This window comes from Syngnathus scovelli, chromosome 20 (genome assembly GCF_024217435.2).
Source record: "Syngnathus scovelli strain Florida chromosome 20, RoL_Ssco_1.2, whole genome shotgun sequence".
Classification (NCBI taxonomy): Eukaryota; Metazoa; Chordata; class Actinopteri; order Syngnathiformes; family Syngnathidae; genus Syngnathus; species Syngnathus scovelli.
In genome coordinates, this window is record NC_090866.1 from 6,151,907 (window position 1) to 6,169,571 (window position 17,665).

The window sequence follows — 17,665 nt, forward strand, 5'->3', positions numbered from 1 at the left end:
AACACTACCATCTTGTGGCCAAGGACAGACGAGACACGATTTTCTTTTTAGCCCTAAAATATTTATTACATAACAGCAAACGAGATGAAAAATACAAAAATGAGACACACATACAATTTAAAAAACATTCAACCGTATTCTACTCGTGTCAATCCCAGAAGAAAATGCTTGTCTTTTGTAATGTTACAAAATCAGACATTAACTTACACACATTCCCCCTAACATTTAAGCATTAAAAATATGTATGAAGGTTGCTCTCTCCATTGCACATTAACAAAGCTACTCTTCTGCACAAACCATTTAAATTTATTGATAATTTATGTTTCCAAGTAAACCAAATGTTTTGACTAAACACAAAGATAACAGTCTGCTTTAATCGAGGACTACAGAAATTGGGAATATTTCCCGTTGGGAACGTGAAACACGGATGATTTTGGATTTAAATCACAAACGTTTTAGCTGTCTAAGAAAAGGACCAGATAATGCACAACTGGCGGTTTTAAAACCACCCCCTTTCAGTTTTGTGTAGATTGTCAGAATCACAAAGCAAAGAGTAACAGGTTGTTTTTAGATTGGCAAGAGATGACAAATGCAAAAAGTAAAACAGGACGGACAGACAGGCCTACAAAGCACAATCACAAGCGGCTTAATGCGGACTAACACCCATTAAGGAGACTTGCGTACTACACATCTGAACCGCCACTAATGAGATAAAGAGCAACTTTACATTGGTCGAACCCAAACATTTCACAGTAGACATCCTCAGTCACACTGGAAAATATACAGTACATAATCCCTCATTTTCATGAACCAGTTCAAGTAGTTTTTGGTGCTTAATACAGAGGGAACAAATATTTAAAAGCAATAGTGGGTGCCTGATGATTAGCTGCCTTGTTTTAGTCTGCTCAGGATGATGCAAAGTGCTCAAATGCATCACAATCATAAAGGCCCTTGCCCCCCACTTGGAACATTTTGACGAAAGGAAAAAAAAAAAAAAAATCCTCTATGTTAAAGATGCTGCTTCAGGAAGCACCAGATGCTCTAACAGGAAGGCAGAATCAACAGGTGGCTGTTACCAACGTCCCTTACGTAGCGCATGATCCCCCCCCCAAAAAATAAAAAGACACTCAAGCCCTCAGCCACCCAAAAGTCAGCATGTCTCCTAAAAACCGCCATATGTCCTTTTTTACCGAGTTACTTCGGATCTCTTGGGAATTCAGAGGCGACGGAAAGTGGCATTAATCACGTAGGCACACAAGCAACCAGGACTTTGCACGACACAATAGTGGTTAGCAATTGTGCCTCAGAGCAAGAAGATTCAGGGTTTGAAATCGCTTGCATAATCAGTGTATTCTTGTCCTTAAGCCATAAGACGGAATTGCTCTGGTGCCAACTGATGCCATCTTAGTGTGAGTTGAGGAACTTCATTAAGGCAAAAGTAGTCCTTTGCCGCTACTTTAAGGCATCGATAACCAATTGCAGTACAGAATAAATCTTTGTTGAGGGGCATCAATGACTCGAACATTTTCATTATTGCCAGCAGGGCTCGGTTTTAACCACCAGCTACAAAATGACTGGCTAGAATGTCTGTTAAAATTGGTTGCGTAAAATCTTTTGCTTGGAGGACATACAGCAAATGTCAGTATGGTATTTGTGTGAATAAAGGAAGTGTGACTGCAACAAGAGTGCGGTGATTGTTGGGCCAACAAAAATGTCTCAAGTGCGAGCGGCTCAGTGTGTCATTCGAGGCCTGGGGGCAGGTGGCAGCCAAAAATGTAGGCCAAACTGTGCAAGCGAGGCTTTGGGTAGGTGTCTAAAGTGGGCCACATTACTCTCGCTTCATCTGTCTGTCAAACCCCGCCGCCCCTCCCGAATAAGCCCTGGTACCTTCCCAGTCGGGGGGGGGCTAATCGTTCTTTAAGCTGGTGAGTGACGCCCGCTTCCAGTCCTCCTTGGCCTCCTCCTGAAGGCTGGTGTGCAGCTTGACACAGATGCTGGTGTCGCCGCTACGCAGTGCTTGCAGGAAGAGATCAGTGTGCTCCTTGAGACGGTCCAAATCCGTCTGCGTGCGGCGGTTCTGACGCAGGAGCTCCTTGGTGCGCAGTGTGATGTCCAGGAGGCCCGATTTGCTCAGGATGTTGTATGTGTTGCAGAAGCGCTTCCGCCTCGTGTCGTCGTCGTCGTCATCACACTTTTGTTCGGCCGGCGAGGCTTCATCTGTGGGCGTCGGGCTGTTAGCGCAGCTGGGAGGGCAGGAGGAGAAAGACGGCGACGAGTCTGATTGGCTGACGACCGACATAGGTGCCTCGCTGGCCATTTGAGAGAGTCGGGTTTGCGGAGGTTGCGTGTTGTCGGGGGTCCCGGAAAGAACTGAGGCCTGCCTCTGGCTCTTCTGCGGCTTCTCTTTTGGGCCGTGATCCCGCTGAGACCCTGGCGGCGAGGAAGAAGATAAGGAAGACGACGAAGAGCTGGAGGAAGAGGCGGTTCCCCTCCCTGAGGAGGAACTGTCGCCAGGATGTGGCGCAATCTTGGGGTAGGACTTGAGAATAGGGAGATACTTCTTGGGACGCCTGTGTCGAGAGGCTTCCTTGGAAGCTTGGCGGGAAACGACGGGCTGCAAGAAGACCACCTGAGGCTGCTGGACCACCGGCTGAACCACCTCCACGGCGGGACTGAAGCTCCAGGGCTTTATGGGTGGGGGGTTGTCTCCAGGCTGCTGAGATAACAGTCGATAATTTATGTTATGGTTCCATCAAGAACACACCACCATGTAGCCCAACTAATATTTGGACATTTTTTGTCCACAATCTTTATTTTAAGCCAGTGTGGACATCCCAAGCCAAGTTATGAACACAAAAAATTTACAAGCATATATCAAAACGACAGTCGCCTCCACACTTGTTGGAGCCGTGTAATGTGAACTGTGTACATACAAATTCCTATTCACATTTTGGAGTCAGGAGTAAGACACACCAAGCAGCAGAAGGTAAATTCTTTCCTTGACCTCACTTGGTGGCTTTCAACTGAGCCAATTCATCTTTTCAGTCACAGGTTGAAAGGGAGTCAATCATGTGAGTGGTCAGCATTTTGAGTCACGGAACAAATTGAACTCTTAAGTCAAGGTATGACTGTATTACGCTACTGATGTGGAATGTGTTTAGGTATACCTGTTTAAGGAGCACATTTTTCATGATGATCATGGGGGACATGTTGGAATAGGACCCCCCAACCACAGCCAGCTGCCCCGAAGTAGAACTCTGGGCGCTCGGCCGCACAAAAGGCCGCGGCGAGTCCTCGGAGTCGGTGTTGTCCATGGTGCTAGCATGCTCTGAACTTGCATCTGAATAGGCATGAGGCATAATCAATTGGATGTTCATTCAAAACACACGTGAAGGCTGATAAAAGAAGAAGACGGAACCTGAGAATCCGGAGTCCCTTTCCGACTCTGCCCGGGAGTTTCTGTGAGACTTCATGATGTGTGGCCTGTTAGCGACCCGGGAGTCGCTTTCCGCCTTTCGCTTGGTGCTCATCTTCTTGCTTTCCTGTTGCTATGGGCAAGATGGCCTACCAGCAACTACATCAGCATATCAAATCTGGAAATCAATAATAGACAAGATCAAGTACATTTAATCACCTTTCAAGCTCAAGACCTCATATTCCAAAGGCGGGACAGTACTTGTGGGTAAAGGAATTTTAGTGAGCGTGATATCAAATGGAAAGGTGGTCAACCTCTAAAGGTGATGCAAGGAACGGTCCAGATCACTTCTGGTAGTTGTGGAAGTTAAATGTTGATCAGTTGCTAACTAGCTGCTCAATTCAAGATGAAGAAGACTCTCAGGCAATTTTGCATTGTAAACGCAGAGGTTCTGCTAATTTTGTTTCTTATTTCCTAAATGCTATATTAGGAATGTTTATCGCATTAGAAACCGTATTTTAAAGGCAGCGTAAGTTAGTACAAGTTTCCAAAACGCTTCGAGGCGCACACAACTCGAAGCAAAACATCAGCACTTTCGTTAGCTATGTGCTAATTCGACGACGCGCCCATAGCTCAGGTTTAGCCTTCCGCCTCGATTTGAAAAGACAAACACCCGAAAATATATCAAAATAAAACAACTTACTTACGCTTCGTTGTGACGAGGGTGAAAGATAGGACACAAGTCGGAGATGGGTGGAAAGTCTGTCCGGGTGAGGCAGTCTGGTCGTCGGGCGGATGCTTTTCTGTCTGTGGATGGAGGCGGGTGGGCAGCGCTCGACTTTCCACGGTACACCACACGAGACAGGGCGGGCCCTCCTCCCGCCTGTCAGTCACATGCGAAGCACGGTGGCACCAACCGCCGACAGACTCGCGTCAACTATCACTAATTATCCCTCAACAAGAATAAACCATCAAAATATGCTGGCGTTGTCGTAATTTTGTCGCTACAAGATGTTGAGAACGTCGCACAGCAGGAGACAAGTCCCAGACGCTTTGCCAAATTTGGGAAAAAAGGGTGGGGCTTCCGACGTCACCACCGGCCGCGCCCACACTGTCGCATTCCGAGCTCCTGATTGGTTAGCGCGGCCAGCAGCTGAAAAACGTGACTGCTGCCCAATGTGAGACAGGCAGAGTACATCGTGTTTGGAAAGTGTACGGCACTGCACGTACACGCGCAACACAGGCGTATCTCATGTACCATCGGGGAATCCACTGACGTAGCCTAGACTGTAATAATGTCGCATATTATATAATAGCCCTGCTTGTCCCGAAACTAACCTGAGCTCGTATTCTCTGGAGTGGTTGGCGTCGTAAAACACTAGTCTGCTTGCTGGTTGGGAACAAAAAGTCCTCACATGCTCAAATTGCAGCAGTAACACAAAAGTGAAAGTCAATAATTAACATACAATGTGGGTAAAAGCCACAATAAAATCAAATAAATTCTGTGCAACGTGCAGTATCAACCTGGCATTATTTTAGATAGTAGTGTACGCCCTTAGTATACTACCTGTTAAAACCAGCATTTTAATATAATTTGTCCATGATAATATTTCGATGTATACATTTACATTTGTATATATTTTGCTATATCACCTAACTTTTTTGCAGTGACAATTTTTCTTAACACTCTGCTGTCATCATCATAAAATGAATGAAGGCACCGCTGTCCTTTGGTCTGTTGGTATTTTTGCTGTGTTTCAAGGCTCCCAAAATATTGCACTTATACAAACAGAAATACAACTTGACTTGAAAGGTTGAAAGCGCTGATTTATTGGGGTTTGATTTGGTGGCACCAACATTTTCCTACCATAATAGGCTCAATTCAATACTGGGTTAGTTCAAGGGGTGGGCAACCATTTGTGATTCAAGGGATAATAGAATAGCCAACTTTAAGACAATATGGTCCACAGGCCATATTTTGCCCACCCCTGGAATTTTAGCCCTGGAAATTAGCTGGAATGGCTGACAACAGAAATGCATGTATGTGCAGGAGGGCCTTTATCTCACCACATTGATAGACAGCCCATGTGCCAGTAATAAATAAACATAACCTTCTTTCAACCTCATGCTTGTTTGAACACTGTCATTTTGCAGGAACTCAAATATGAAGCGGACGTGCACACTAACACAAGAGCATTGTGAGGCTGCTGTTCTACACAGGATGATAATGTTTTAGCAACGTAGCACGTGTTCTACTTCTCTGTGGAGAAGGCTCGCTTCATGAGCGGAGGCGGCGTCTTGCCGGCTTCGTACAGCGACTCGGGTAGCGGCGTGCTCAGGTAGCACCAGTCTGGGATGCGGCCCGTCTGGTTGTAGTAATCACGGGACACTGACCTGCTGCCCAGAATGTCCTGTAGCGCACCAAAGATGGCACCTAGTGGAAATGACCCGAAATTAAAATGAGCTTTCTTCTTTTTAAAGTCCAGATTTCCCACCTCCGAGCCAGGCGGTGCAGTTGGGCTTGGCAGGCGGCATGTGCATGCGGAAATTCTTGCTGGCCAGCACGTCACGGTACTTGGGCTTTTCCACCAGCAGGCGAATCTCAGCTAGCAGCCGGTGCTGGAAGCCCGGCAGCATGGCCGTGCCGCCGATCACCACCAGGTTCTCCGACAGCACTTTGCGTGTGTCGATTGGGCACTAAAAAAATGCAAGAGGTTGTTGAAGCTCAGATGCAATTCTGCAAATTTCTCAGCATACCTTAACCAGGGCGTCAAGTATGAGTGAAGCTACGCTCTTCTCCTCATTGTCCTGCTCAAACATAATCTCCATCAGTGAGTCCCTGCAAACAAAGTGGATGGAGTGAAGTTCCCCAGGTTAGAAAAACTTAGCATGTTGACACAGCTTCACCTCTGTGTAAAGATTACCATTGTATATTTAGCTACACCACAGACTGACGGAAACTAAATGGAGTGAGCTGCCCCAGGTGGCAAAGTTAGCGCACGTGTCGATATGTTTTCACCTGATGGATCCTTTAATATGCAGGATTTTCTCGCCATCCAGTGGATAGTCGACATCTGGAGGCGGATCCGGACGCTACAAACACCCAGATAAGAAAAAGATAAACTGAGGGCACAGTTAATCAGACGTGTCGTTGACGTGTTCTCACATCATCCTCACCTCAGCCGAACCTTCCATGTTGAACTTGGCAGCCTGGAGCTTGAGGCCTCTCTGCAGGTCGCTGACAAAACACGTCCTGACTGCGTGAAACAATACTGCTGGATAAGAAAACTGCATTTGCGAGGCAGGGAATTAGAGATGTTTGATGTGACCCACCTTTAATGTCTTCCACGGTTTCTTCCGGAATGGTGCCTAGAAGGGGGAAGGACAGTGGGATAAATGCTGGATCCCGTTGTGAAATGGTCTACTAAAACTTAATACCAATGATGGAGGGCACACTTTGCCCGGTGGTGGTGTCCGTATCCACGGTGCACTGCTCCACAAGAAGTCCATCTAATTCTCTAAAAATAAACGCACACATGCCGCAACGTTAACTATATTCTAAATGTTTATGTCTATGATGGAGTTGATAAAAGCTACGTACGTGTGGATGGCTTTTCCACCCAAAGGCAAAGCCTCCCACGCGGGCAGGATCAGAGTGCACTCATACACCTGATGGTGGCGTTAAGTCCCAAACACTGGAATTATGTGTTTAAAACTAAACTCTATCTCTGGTATGATAGGATACAGGCACCACAAGGGTCTCAGTGTAGCCGCAGTCCATCACCAGGGCAGAGTTGATGCCTAATGTCATGGTGGCCATGAGGTGACTTGGTGCAAAGAGCACGGATGGGACCTGGCAAAAAACATAAAAACATTAAAGGTTGAGTAAAGGCAATTTATACGGTGTGCCGCACCAACTATTTTCAATCAAGTTGTACCTCAAACTGTTTGAAGAAAACCTTGGTGAGCGTCTCCCTGAAGTGAGACGGGCAGAGGATGGACTCGATAATGACCACCCTTCTGTCGCGAGGGTTCACCAGTAGATGTCTGATGATACGAAACATTTACAAAGAAATTGAGTTCAACTCGTTTTCTTAAAAAAAAAAAAAAAAAAGCACATGGTACATTACCTGAAGTACAGTGTGTGGATAAACTCTTTTAGGATGACATAGAGCTCTTCTGTGTTGATGTTGTACTGAACCACTTTGGTTGCCTGAAATGAAAACAATGTGACATACTATTCACTCAGATGAGTGTGAAGATAATCCTTTATCCAACCATCAAACACTATACAAGAGGGATAAATGGAAGCAAATCTGTGTCTAACCTGCTGCTGTCCCAGCTTGCGGATCTCGCTCGGAATGATGAACCTGGGCCCCGTTTCCCCTGCAAAGCCACATCTGGAAGTGAAAAAAAAAAGGAAAAGAACACAAAATGAAGTCACTGGCATAATGATGCACAACAAACAAGCAGCCAGCTAAAGTTGTGGGACAAAGATGTCTTTATTTGTAATCTGCTTCATGTGATTTGCCTCAAGTGAGGGTTGACATCCTTGATTTAAGTCAACATTGCTTAACCAACTAATAGTGACTAAAATATTTGCAATAAGACAGTGGTGGTAATAATAAAAGTTAACTTTTTGGATTAGACAGCAGTTAGATAACTGAGTGCTTACATAAAACTCTTAAGAGATATTCAAATAAGAAAATGGTCTTGATGGGACTAGATCAATTTTAAGTAATCCGATTTGAAACATCTGCGTCAGGTCTTAAAATCATTTTGCACCGACATTTAAAAAATAAATTCACTGGCATAAAACTGCAACGACCGGCTATAAATAAAATACATAATCGAACAAAACACGTACATTAAGAATTATCAAAATGAAATCACGGCATCTTATCTGATTAGCGCCACTAACAGGTTATTAATGACTAAATATTCATTGTCGTGACTGCTTTATACAGTCCTAAAGATAATGATGTGTTCAACATAGCAGGTAAAAACCTATGGCGTTGGCAGTTAGCTAGCCAAATGCTAACGATTAAATACTCACTTTGTGTATGCCGCTCCCAGGTCGATGACGATGGCGGTCTTTTCTGCTCCACTGCCTAGACCATCAAATAACGGCATTTTAACTTATTCAATATCAATACAGTTGCTTCAATTGGCGTCGCTGCTCTATTTACGCATCATTCTAAGGACCGATGTTTTTCTTTTTCTTTTTTCCTTTTACTTCTTCGCACTTTATCTATTTAGCTATTGGAAGCTGGCAAACCACCTTATTGATAGAGTACCGCCACCTAAAGGGCTGGAGGAGAACTTGAGCGCAAATACATAATGTTAAAATGAATACGTACTAATACAATTATTATACAACACTGTTAACAGATAGTTGTCGTTTTTTGTTTTTTTAGCACAAATCGGCATTTGGGAGAATTAATCACAGTTTTCATCATTTAGGGGCTAATTTACGGCGTCACTCAGTGATGGAGCGCACTTGAGGAGAAGCTGGAATAGGAACAACACTGCACCTCCTCTCTCTCTCGCGCTCTCTCGCTCTCTCGCTATCGCACACGAACCCATCATCTTCGCTCCATCATGCACTCTGCAAGGTAAATGCACTCGCATTTTGGTCATTTTAATGCACCGGATACCCTAAAACATGCATGGATTTATATTTGACGTGTGTAATGCGATTGGAGTGGTTCCATAACGCACGCAGTGTGGAGTTGTTTACTCTGCATACGCGGAGCCGTCAGCTAGAGAAAAGGGGCTTTTTTTTATTGTTGACATGTTTTGAGCATTTGTATTTGGCAATGATTACAGTGACTCAGCTCGGATTTGATAACCATGACACAGCATACGTGGGGTTTGTTGCAATTTAAAAAAAAAGTCTCTTGCACGTGTTTTGTTGTATTTCTACGACATTTTACGTTTATGTAACATTGCAAAAGGGGAGAATGTGATGTTTTTATGCGGCTGTTTTAAGTGTTGTTGTAGTGTTTTGCTTACCACAAGAGGGAGCTAGCGAACCACCAGTGGTTCTCGTACCACAGATTGGGAATCCCTGATAGACTGGATCGGGAATGTGTGGTTTTTTTTCAGGTCTAGATTCATGACTGTGTGCTTTTTCATGCGCAGACAGAAGATGTTGCCGACTGACCCACTTCATCACCTCCTCCTGGCCGGAGTTTGCCTGTGCGTGTGTGGAAATGCAGTCCAGGATCTCCGGAAGGAAGCTGCAGGTTCAGTCAGATGGAGATCTTTGAGGATGGTGATGCCAAACGGGCAAAGTCTTGATGCAGAATCCAAGCCCAAAGCGCTGAAGTTCTGGAGGACGCTTGACAGAGAGAACATCCACAAAGCTGTCCTAGAAAGGACACAGAGAGACACAACAGCCATTAGACTGCATGAAGACACAAGGTGGTCCTCCACTACAGTTCCAAATCCATCCAGTCCCCTCCTCACACCAGTCTCTGTTCCCACACGGACCACCATGTCATCCATGTGGGAACGTGAAGGTCCTATACTACCCACACCACCGGAACCCTTCTTACCCGACATGAGTGAGGACACCATGCCCAAAGAAGACGGCATGGAGGGCCTGTGGACAGAGGCTCCCAGACCCAGCGGAGGTTAGTTTACCTTTGTTATACAATGGCTGACATTTTTTTTTTTTTTTGTATGTCTGGAGCATTTTGCGAAGGCTTTTATAATTGCTCTGGGTTGAGGTCAGTGTGTTCTCTTGATCACACTGCAAATATTGTATTTTACAGCCTGAAAATGCTTTAATGGAATTGCATTTTGAGATTTTCTGTCTTCCATTAGACACACCTCCCTCACTTTCAAAATCGTTCAGTCCTATTAGGGAGTATAAGCAAAAAGTGGTTAGAAAAATGAATTCACAAGTACAGAAACCTAAAGACAAAAAATAACTTAATTACAATAACAATGTTTTTGTACTTTGTGACCTCTTTACAGACGAGGCTGTTTAACACTCCCTGCCTGCATATCGCGATGTGGTGGGGGGGACAAACTCCAGACAGGAATAGAAGTTAATTAGAGCGCCGCGGGTCCCCGCCGCTGTTCAAAGTGGAACGACAGGGAAGGCAGGGAGTAAAGCAGACGCCATCAAAGGACATTACTCGACATGTCACACACCTTTTTTTGTGTGTGCTCCTAGGCTTGTTCTTGGTTGCCATATTTTGGGGTTACAGCCACTTGATTATACCCCAAAATATATTAGGGCCAAAATGTACCCCAAAAAATTACACAACTAGATTAAAGTTGTAGTCTTACGAGAATTAAGTTTTGTATTACAGTATGAGTCACTTACAATATTGATAATAATAATGCATTGTATATATATAGCGCTAGAAGAAGAAACAATACTAAATAGACACTACATGCCTCTAATATTATTACAAAATATTTTTGGACATTGTTTCTAATAGCAAACACGGCGGCGCCGCCTTCCCAGGACGACACCACAGAGGGCACCATGTCGTCCGAGTCCCTGCCGCTCATCTTTGAGCCTATGGAGGAATCCGTGGCTCAGCTTCCAGCTGTCGTCATGGCAACCGCAGTCACGCCGCTGCCAGAGGAAGACTCGGAGCGAGCGGTCACCACGGAGACAGACAAGCCTCTACGCACAATGCCCCTGATGACGGCTGAGGTCCAGCTTCTGAATGTCAGCAGCCAATCAGGTCAGTTTTAGGTCAGGTCAAAATATAGAAAAAAAAAAGCTTCCAAAATGGCTGCTTCAAAGCAAAATGTCTGACTTCCTGTTTATTTTCCAGTATGGATTTGTGATGGTTTTGAATTACTGTCTTTGTTTTTATATCTGATTTTTACTTTATGTACAGCACTTTGTATGCTAATAAACCACGTCTGTGTATTAAGCATCCCGAATTTTCATCCACACTCCCCCGCTTCTTATGTTTAGGCACTGTGCCGACGTCAGAACTCACCAACAATGCGCAAGATTCCACCCCGGTTACCGCGGCAACCAATCCACCTGTGCCCTTTCCCCAATCGGGTTTAGAGGAGACGGACTCTGAGGGTGAATGGCAAACACAGCAAATTTTCAACAGCATTTCAAAGTGACTCAACTTGCTTGCGTTTCAGACGATCCGGACGAGGAGAATTCTGAAGAATCGCTGGAGGACGAGGAGAGCCAAGAGGACCCGACTGAGACGTCCCGGACTCAGCCTACGTACAGCCTCATCCCCCCACCTCCTGTTTGGGTGCAACGCAATCAAGGCCTGAGTATGTAACAAAAACGACACTTTCATGATTTATTTTTGGGGAAATGTAAAATGAAAGTGGAATTGTTGATCTTGAAACACATGATTAAAGTTGACTCTTGTTTGCAGTGCGTAGCTGGGTGGCACTGATCCAAGAAAAGGTGAGACTAACTGGCCTCGTCCGTTACCATCTGTTTTTGCAACCTATTTTGTCTCCGCCCACGCTACAGGCAGGCTACGTTTCCGGCATGTTGGCCCCGGTGGCCATTGGCATGGCGGGGGCCCTTCTGCTCGTTGGCGCCCTCTACAGCATGAGGAGGATTCAGCGGAGTCGGCGGAACAGCTTTAAACGCCAGCGGAGGAAGGTCCGGCCTGCGGAGGTCAGTATACAAATATTAGCTCCGCCCAAGATGTTATAATAGTGGTTGCTTGTTTAACAGGATTATGCAAAAACCTCCAGTTTAGTCATGTCCTATGAATTCTGTTACGCGTAGCAACCAGGCGAGACGTGCATCGGCCGGCAAGATCAAGCCATGCTGTTGGCCGACAGTTCTGAGGATGAGTTCTGATCCAAAAAGACTGACGCAATCAATGTTGCCATGACAGCAGCATCTATATACCGCCTCAGACAGCTCCTGGACAATCTCACGTGGGAACTTAATTCCATGTTTCAAAATGGCTGTGTGGTCATGTGACACCTATTTCACAAAAAAAAAAAACTCAAGGGAATAATTGAAAAGGTACACAACACAAATACAGTATAGTGCTTGTACATGTTAGTGTCAATAGAAATTTGTTACATGTCACATTTACTTTGCTAACAGGGCTAGCGTGGTAGCTAACAATTTCTCATTCACAGCTTTTCATTCATTGTTTGCATCTGCGTATGGACTAAATGTTTCAAATGTAACTTAAAACACAAAGCAATGAATAAGCAGTTGTCTGGTGTTATTGTTGGTTTTTTCAGTAAAGGTCAGCATTTGTGATTTAAAAAAAAGTCAATTCAGTGACTTAATTCGGGAGACATCTTGAGACAATTGAATCTAATGAGATTCACTTCTTGAGCTAACTTTATGGTCTTATTTGATTGTTGTATTTTTTTATATGTTCAATGTTGAAACACAGGTGTTAATGCAATAATACTGTTTTGGGTTATTAAAAGACGTTTTGTCTTTTGTGTTTTCTCAAAATAAAAGAATTTAAAAAAAAAAAACAGTGTGCAACTCAAGTTGAAAAATAACTTAGACCAGTCAGATGTACAGCATTAAAAAAATCAAATAATTTATTTCTGTGTTCTTTTTTGTTTGTTTTCGCTCTCTTCTCCACATTAAATAAAGGCTCGCAGACATTTTTCAGATCCAAATCAAAAGGGGTGGGGGGCGGTGATGCCGAGGAAGAAGAAGAGGGGGGGGTGAAACAAGTCCGACATGCAGAGAAACAACAGCAAATATATAGATTTTCGCCTTTTTCAACACAGCATGGATGGCGGAGGATGCTTTGTGTGGGCCATAGATAGTGCCGGTGAAGACAAAAAAAAATTAAAGAATTTAGTGGCTTATATTTTTTTTTTTTCTAAATGATAAAGACGACAAAGCCCTTTAGTCAGATGCACTCAGGCTGTAATGCCTTTTATAAAAAAAAAAAAAAAACAAGACGGCACTGTTCGATTCACAGTATTATGACATGTCAGGGAATAGTCGCACGGCTGATTCAAGCTTTATTTGTCCAGATCGGCGTACGGAAGACGGTTCAATTAGTCCCGTCGCCATAGCAACACCTCTAGAAGCGCATAAGTAAACAGCCAGTCTGAAAAAAAAGGGCTCGAAAAAAGGATCAGTTCAGCAAAAAGTGGCACTACGATTTTTTTTTGTTGCCCTCGTTCTTCTGACGTGACTTTTGGCAGCATATCGGCGTGATAAAAGTAGGTCAGCAGGAGTGTATTTGCATATTTAGATGAATTGCAAGTGCCCCAAATTGACGAGGAGGGGGGAATTAAGAAAAATGGCATTCATATAGTTCTCAAAACTGTGACAAGATTGCAAGTCATGGGTTTCCAAAGTTGCACCATTGTCAGAAAAAAAATCAATATGGGATTTTTTATTATAATATTGCAGTGTTTCTTTTACTGGAGCTAATTTTACAAATTCAATATTATTGTTTTCTTTTCTTTCAATGCAGCCCTAAGTTGCGAGTTCCAATTTTTTTTTTTTTTTTTAGTTGTCTACAGAAAGTAAATTGCGTTTTCCTTCCATCGAGCGGAACATTAAAAAAAAATAGTTTTTGTGTGTGTACGGGGTTGTTTGAACAAGAACGAAATAAATCCACAGTAAGTCAAAATAGGACACACGTACATACAACTTCCAAACAAGTGCATCTGACATTTGTTCTTTTGAAGAAAACAACCATCTAACAAAGAGTCTTGTGGTTTTCAGTTTTTGTTTTTCGCATTGAGATGAACTTAAAACAGAAAGACGGCAGCAGCGTGATGCGGAACACTGCGAACAAGTTTGAAGGGGAACCCTCTGCTAGCTGGAATTTGCAAAACTGATTTTTGGAAGTGGGGGAGGCGGCGGGTGGGGTTTTCCTAATTTGGGCTCACTGGATTTTGAAAGCTTTTGGAGCTTGAAAAAAAAAAAAAAGGGGAGGTTGATGTTTGATGCTCGTGGAGTGATCCGTGACACACACACAATAAAATAACACGTCTTGACACAGGCTTCAGTCCTTTGAGGTGTGTGTGGCAGAAACAGCACCACCAGGTGGACAAACAGGGAACTGATAAACTCACACACACCAAAGTGGGCAGTCAATCACACACGCATGTATGTATGCGTCATGACCTCTCCCAAAATTTTTAAAAAAGAAACACAAAAATAAACTCCACCATTAAGTTTGGGGGGGTTGGGTCTTTAAGACCCCACGCTTACTTGTTTTTCTTCCGTCCATGCATCCACTCCCAAAGTTTGAAGGTCGAAAAACGTCATCAAGGTCATTCGGAGACCCTGGCCTCCAATTCCCCGCACTCCTCCATCTTTTTTTCATGTCGGGAGAAAGAAGGGGCCTTCATGGAAAACACCTGGAGGGCAAGAATAGTGTGTGCATGTGTCTGTGTATGTGTCTATGCATTTAAATGTGCATACTGTTGCATGTATGTGTGTGTCTGTGTGTCAAAAGTGAAATGAGGCAGGCAGGCTTGATCGCTTGTCCAGTCCCCCCGCCCCTTCCATCCTCAAACTCAGCGTAGCCACAGTTTGAGCCTGAGTGCGTCCACGCCATTCAAATAATATCTGAAGAGCCGCTTGTCCCGCACAAAGCCTAAGTTTTCGTACAGCTTCAACGCCGACTTGTTGGTGATCTCTGTCTCGAGGACAACCTGCGATGGAAACCAGTGAGAGAATTTTTTTTTTGCAATAATAAATATGGTTGATTTTTCAAGGGCGTTATTACCTCGTCACAGTCGCCCTCCACCATGGCGTAGATGGCCTTCTTCACCAGATTAGTACCTGATAACATAAAAAGGGTTTAAAGACTTGGATTAGGGACAGAACTGAGGACTCTTCTTATGTATCAGAAAGCAAACTAAACAGCAATTTGTTTTCCTCACCGATGCTTTTCCTTCTGTGTTTGGAGTCGACAGCCAGCATAGCGATGTACCCGCGCCGGAACATCTTCTTGTGCATGTCCAGTTTACACACGATGGCGCCGACGCACTCCTGCTCCACCATGGCCTGTCAAATCGTAATCACACTGTAAACCTCAGATGCCCCTCCTGCTGTCAAATGACTTCTGATTTGTTGTTTGATCTTTTCTACATCTGCATAGTTGGTGTGCGGTCCTATAGCATGTTATGGAAACAAGAATCACAACATGATTAGTAATGATAACCATAGAACTATTATTCTACTCTTTACTCAAAATATGACACTCACGATCCACTCTGGGGATTTTGAGGTCAGACAAGCATCCGAAAGATGATAAGAAGATAATTTAAGAATGTGCTTCAGAAGATTAATGTTCAGCAATGACAATCATATTGCAAAAAAATAAATCACAAGCTTTTAATTTTTAGCACCGCAAGTGAATAAAGGACAAAATTAAACACACTCAGGAACCACCTTAAGGAAAGGTTAACTAAAAGCAGGAACTACTTTGGAATTTCATGGAAACTAAGGTCATTAGACATCCAGTGTACTTGACATTAGTGCAGCCGCTTTAAAAGCATACTATGCAACTGACGTGCACTACAGCTTATGCATTTACAATATACAAAACGTAAATGTCACTTGTGAACTACTTGACATTTTCCAATACGTGCAGCTGGTTTTAAAGAATGTCATGGAACTTAGGTATGAGGTGTGGTGGAGGTTAGAGGGGAGGGGGTTGACACTCACCAGGAAGCAGAGCTGCGGCCAGTTGTGGATGAAGTACCTGTACGTGTAAATGGAGTAAGGCTCAGACAAGTCCTTGGTGATCAGTCTCATGATCCACGGCATCTGAAGCTCGGACTCGTAACGTACATAACAAATGTCGTGGGTGTCCTCCAGCGGCGAGGCGCCCAACTCGAGCCGGGCAAGCTCGTCAGAGGGCGGCTGGGGTTGCTCCGTGTCCCCAGAGCTCCCGGAAGCGAGCGGCGCCGCCTGAATTCTCGTCCGGGCCGGCATCCCGTTCATACTATTGTTAACTAGCGGCGAGTGACAGCCGTTTTTGGAGCGGGGGCCTTCGTGTTGGCAGTGATCCATGTCGTTCGGGGTCCCGTCATCGCCGCTGCTGTCACAGTCGTCCGCGGGTGGTCTCGTATTGTCAAGGTGTCCCCCCGGTTCCTCCACGGGACTACCGGACAAGCCGTTGAGCAGCTGCTGCTCCACGGTTGGCATTTTGAGATGCAACGCCGGCGGGCTAGCTCGAGTTAGCATGTTTTTCTGCTTCTTCTTGCCCAGTTGCTTGGCTTCGGCGAGCGGCTTCCCCGACACGGGGTCCTCCCCGGGTCGACACGGCCCTCCGTCTTCGCACCCAGCCCCGGGAAAAGGTGGACTTTCAGCCGGGGATGCGGGCAGTGCGCTACTAGGCCCAGGCGGCACTGTGGCCATCCCACCGCATCAAGGTGGCGATTCGCGCTTGGGAAACGTCGGACACAAGTTCATTCACGACGCCAAGCGGAGATACGACAACACCGCGGGAGTGACTCCGCCGAAGAAGGCGTAAATCCACGGATTATCGAGGCGAAAAGGGCTCGTGAAGCGGCGACGTTATTCGCTGGCTTTCTCCTCGAGCTCTCCCTGCTGCCGCAAAGTGCTGTCGCAGCAAAGGCCATTGCAACACTGCCGCACGGTTACGTTTTACGACAGTGCCGTGAAATGCCTTTGACAGCACCCTGTCTGAATAAAGCGAGGTAAATCGTAAAGACGTGTTTTATTTGATTAAATATTTGTAAATAACTAATTGGGAGCTACTGGCTCTACTTTGTGTTTAGAATATTATACAACAATACAATAAAATGTATTGTGTAAAATGTACAATAAAAATTTATTAAACCATTTGCGAAAACTGTAGTTCAATGTGATCAAAGTCAAAAGTCTACAGTATAGTTGAACTATTAAAAGATAAACTTGCTATAGCGATCCCAGCACACACATATCCTAAATTCAACACCACACCAATAAGTTATATGATTCAAATGATATTTATCAATCACTTTCCTGGAGAGGTTGAAGGCCAATGAGAACCAACCGTTGTGACCTCCTTAACGTCCAGCAGAGGGCGCTAGATCACGATTTATCGCTCCACTCCTGTAGCAATAGCACAATTTCACCAAAGGATGTCGCCGTTCTGTATTTTTTTAGTTTTTTTTCCAGTAATGACGTAAAATAAGTGACACAAGGAGCGTCCAAATGCGCAGTGTTAGGTTATTTCTTGGCTACAAACCAAAAGTTTTTAAAAGAGTTATTTCTAAGTCAACAATAACATTTATTCTATAACAACTATGAAAATAATGTCAATATGACTA

General features: G+C 44.5%; 4 protein-coding genes across 6 annotated transcripts; 1 reads left to right on the forward strand and 3 right to left on the reverse strand.

Moving 5' to 3' along the window:
• Positions 1 to 39: 39 nt before the first annotated feature.
• LOC125990337 (CLOCK-interacting pacemaker) lies at positions 40 to 4,488 on the reverse strand. 3 transcript variants are annotated; one of them, XM_049757403.2, is made up of 4 exons: positions 4,119 to 4,488; positions 3,419 to 3,593; positions 3,168 to 3,340; positions 40 to 2,713 (listed from the first exon to the last, which is right to left on the reverse strand). In XM_049757403.2, exons 2-4 carry the CDS (start codon positions 3,528 to 3,530, stop codon positions 1,907 to 1,909), a joined length of 1,092 nt encoding a protein of 363 aa, XP_049613360.1. In that variant the 5' UTR covers positions 3,531 to 3,593; positions 4,119 to 4,488; the 3' UTR covers positions 40 to 1,906. The 3 variants fall into 3 exon arrangements, with proteins under 3 accessions (XP_049613360.1, XP_049613359.1, XP_049613358.1); XM_049757402.2 differs by having other exon boundaries at positions 40 to 2,716; positions 4,123 to 4,487; XM_049757401.2 differs by having other exon boundaries at positions 40 to 2,716; positions 4,119 to 4,487.
• Positions 4,489 to 5,221: 733 nt separating this feature from the next.
• actr10 (actin related protein 10) lies at positions 5,222 to 8,678 on the reverse strand. The gene is made up of 13 exons (XM_049757391.1): positions 8,472 to 8,678; positions 7,743 to 7,815; positions 7,546 to 7,628; positions 7,354 to 7,462; positions 7,161 to 7,268; positions 7,017 to 7,084; positions 6,854 to 6,933; positions 6,749 to 6,784; positions 6,593 to 6,672; positions 6,435 to 6,508; positions 6,173 to 6,254; positions 5,911 to 6,112; positions 5,222 to 5,849 (listed from the first exon to the last, which is right to left on the reverse strand). The coding sequence occupies exons 1-13, from the start codon at positions 8,546 to 8,548 to the stop codon at positions 5,668 to 5,670; spliced, it is 1,254 nt and encodes a 417-aa protein (XP_049613348.1). The 5' UTR covers positions 8,549 to 8,678; the 3' UTR covers positions 5,222 to 5,667.
• A 92-nt stretch (positions 8,679 to 8,770) lies between these two features.
• Positions 8,771 to 12,949, forward strand: LOC125990332 (armadillo-like helical domain-containing protein 4). Its single transcript, XM_049757390.2, has 8 exons — positions 8,771 to 9,030; positions 9,560 to 10,053; positions 10,873 to 11,124; positions 11,364 to 11,480; positions 11,546 to 11,686; positions 11,794 to 11,825; positions 11,895 to 12,044; positions 12,159 to 12,949. Exons 1-8 carry the CDS (start codon positions 9,017 to 9,019, stop codon positions 12,231 to 12,233), a joined length of 1,275 nt encoding a protein of 424 aa, XP_049613347.1. The 5' UTR covers positions 8,771 to 9,016; the 3' UTR covers positions 12,234 to 12,949.
• On the reverse strand, positions 12,922 to 17,190 carry naa30 (N-alpha-acetyltransferase 30, NatC catalytic subunit). The gene is made up of 4 exons (XM_049757404.2): positions 16,053 to 17,190; positions 15,266 to 15,389; positions 15,109 to 15,164; positions 12,922 to 15,034 (listed from the first exon to the last, which is right to left on the reverse strand). Exons 1-4 carry the CDS (start codon positions 16,746 to 16,748, stop codon positions 14,897 to 14,899), a joined length of 1,014 nt encoding a protein of 337 aa, XP_049613361.1. The 5' UTR covers positions 16,749 to 17,190; the 3' UTR covers positions 12,922 to 14,896.
• Positions 17,191 to 17,665: the final 475 nt, after the last annotated feature.

What these genes read in the sequence shown, in the direction of transcription:
- LOC125990332 (XM_049757390.2), top strand. An exon ending in TGGCACTGATCCAAGAAAAG is followed by an intron (nt 11,826 to 11,894) that starts GTGAGACTAACT and finishes CCCACGCTACAG; the next exon opens with GCAGGCTACGTTTCCGGCAT. An exon ending in GGAAGGTCCGGCCTGCGGAG is followed by an intron (nt 12,045 to 12,158) that starts GTCAGTATACAA and finishes TGTTACGCGTAG; the next exon opens with CAACCAGGCGAGACGTGCAT.
- actr10 (XM_049757391.1), bottom strand. Translation starts at nt 8,548, where the DNA reads ATGCCGTTATTTGATGGTCTAGGCAGTGGAGCAGAAAAGACCGCCATC. An exon ending in ATCCACACACTGTACTTCAG is followed by an intron (nt 7,463 to 7,545) that starts GTAATGTACCAT and finishes TCGTATCATCAG; the next exon opens with ACATCTACTGGTGAACCCTC. An exon ending in AACCGTGGAAGACATTAAAG is followed by an intron (nt 6,673 to 6,748) that starts GTGGGTCACATC and finishes TGTTTCACGCAG; the next exon opens with TCAGGACGTGTTTTGTCAGC.
- naa30 (XM_049757404.2), bottom strand. Translation starts at nt 16,748, where the DNA reads ATGGCCACAGTGCCGCCTGGGCCTAGTAGCGCACTGCCCGCATCCCCG. An exon ending in ACACAGAAGGAAAAGCATCG is followed by an intron (nt 15,165 to 15,265) that starts GTGAGGAAAACA and finishes TTATGTTATCAG; the next exon opens with GTACTAATCTGGTGAAGAAG. An exon ending in TGGAGGGCGACTGTGACGAG is followed by an intron (nt 15,035 to 15,108) that starts GTAATAACGCCC and finishes TTTCCATCGCAG; the next exon opens with GTTGTCCTCGAGACAGAGAT.
- LOC125990337 (XM_049757402.2), bottom strand. Translation starts at nt 3,530, where the DNA reads ATGAGCACCAAGCGAAAGGCGGAAAGCGACTCCCGGGTCGCTAACAGG. An exon ending in AAGGGACTCCGGATTCTCAG is followed by an intron (nt 3,341 to 3,418) that starts GTTCCGTCTTCT and finishes ATGCCTATTCAG; the next exon opens with ATGCAAGTTCAGAGCATGCT. An exon ending in AAAATGTGCTCCTTAAACAG is followed by an intron (nt 2,717 to 3,167) that starts GTATACCTAAAC and finishes CTGTTATCTCAG; the next exon opens with CAGCCTGGAGACAACCCCCC.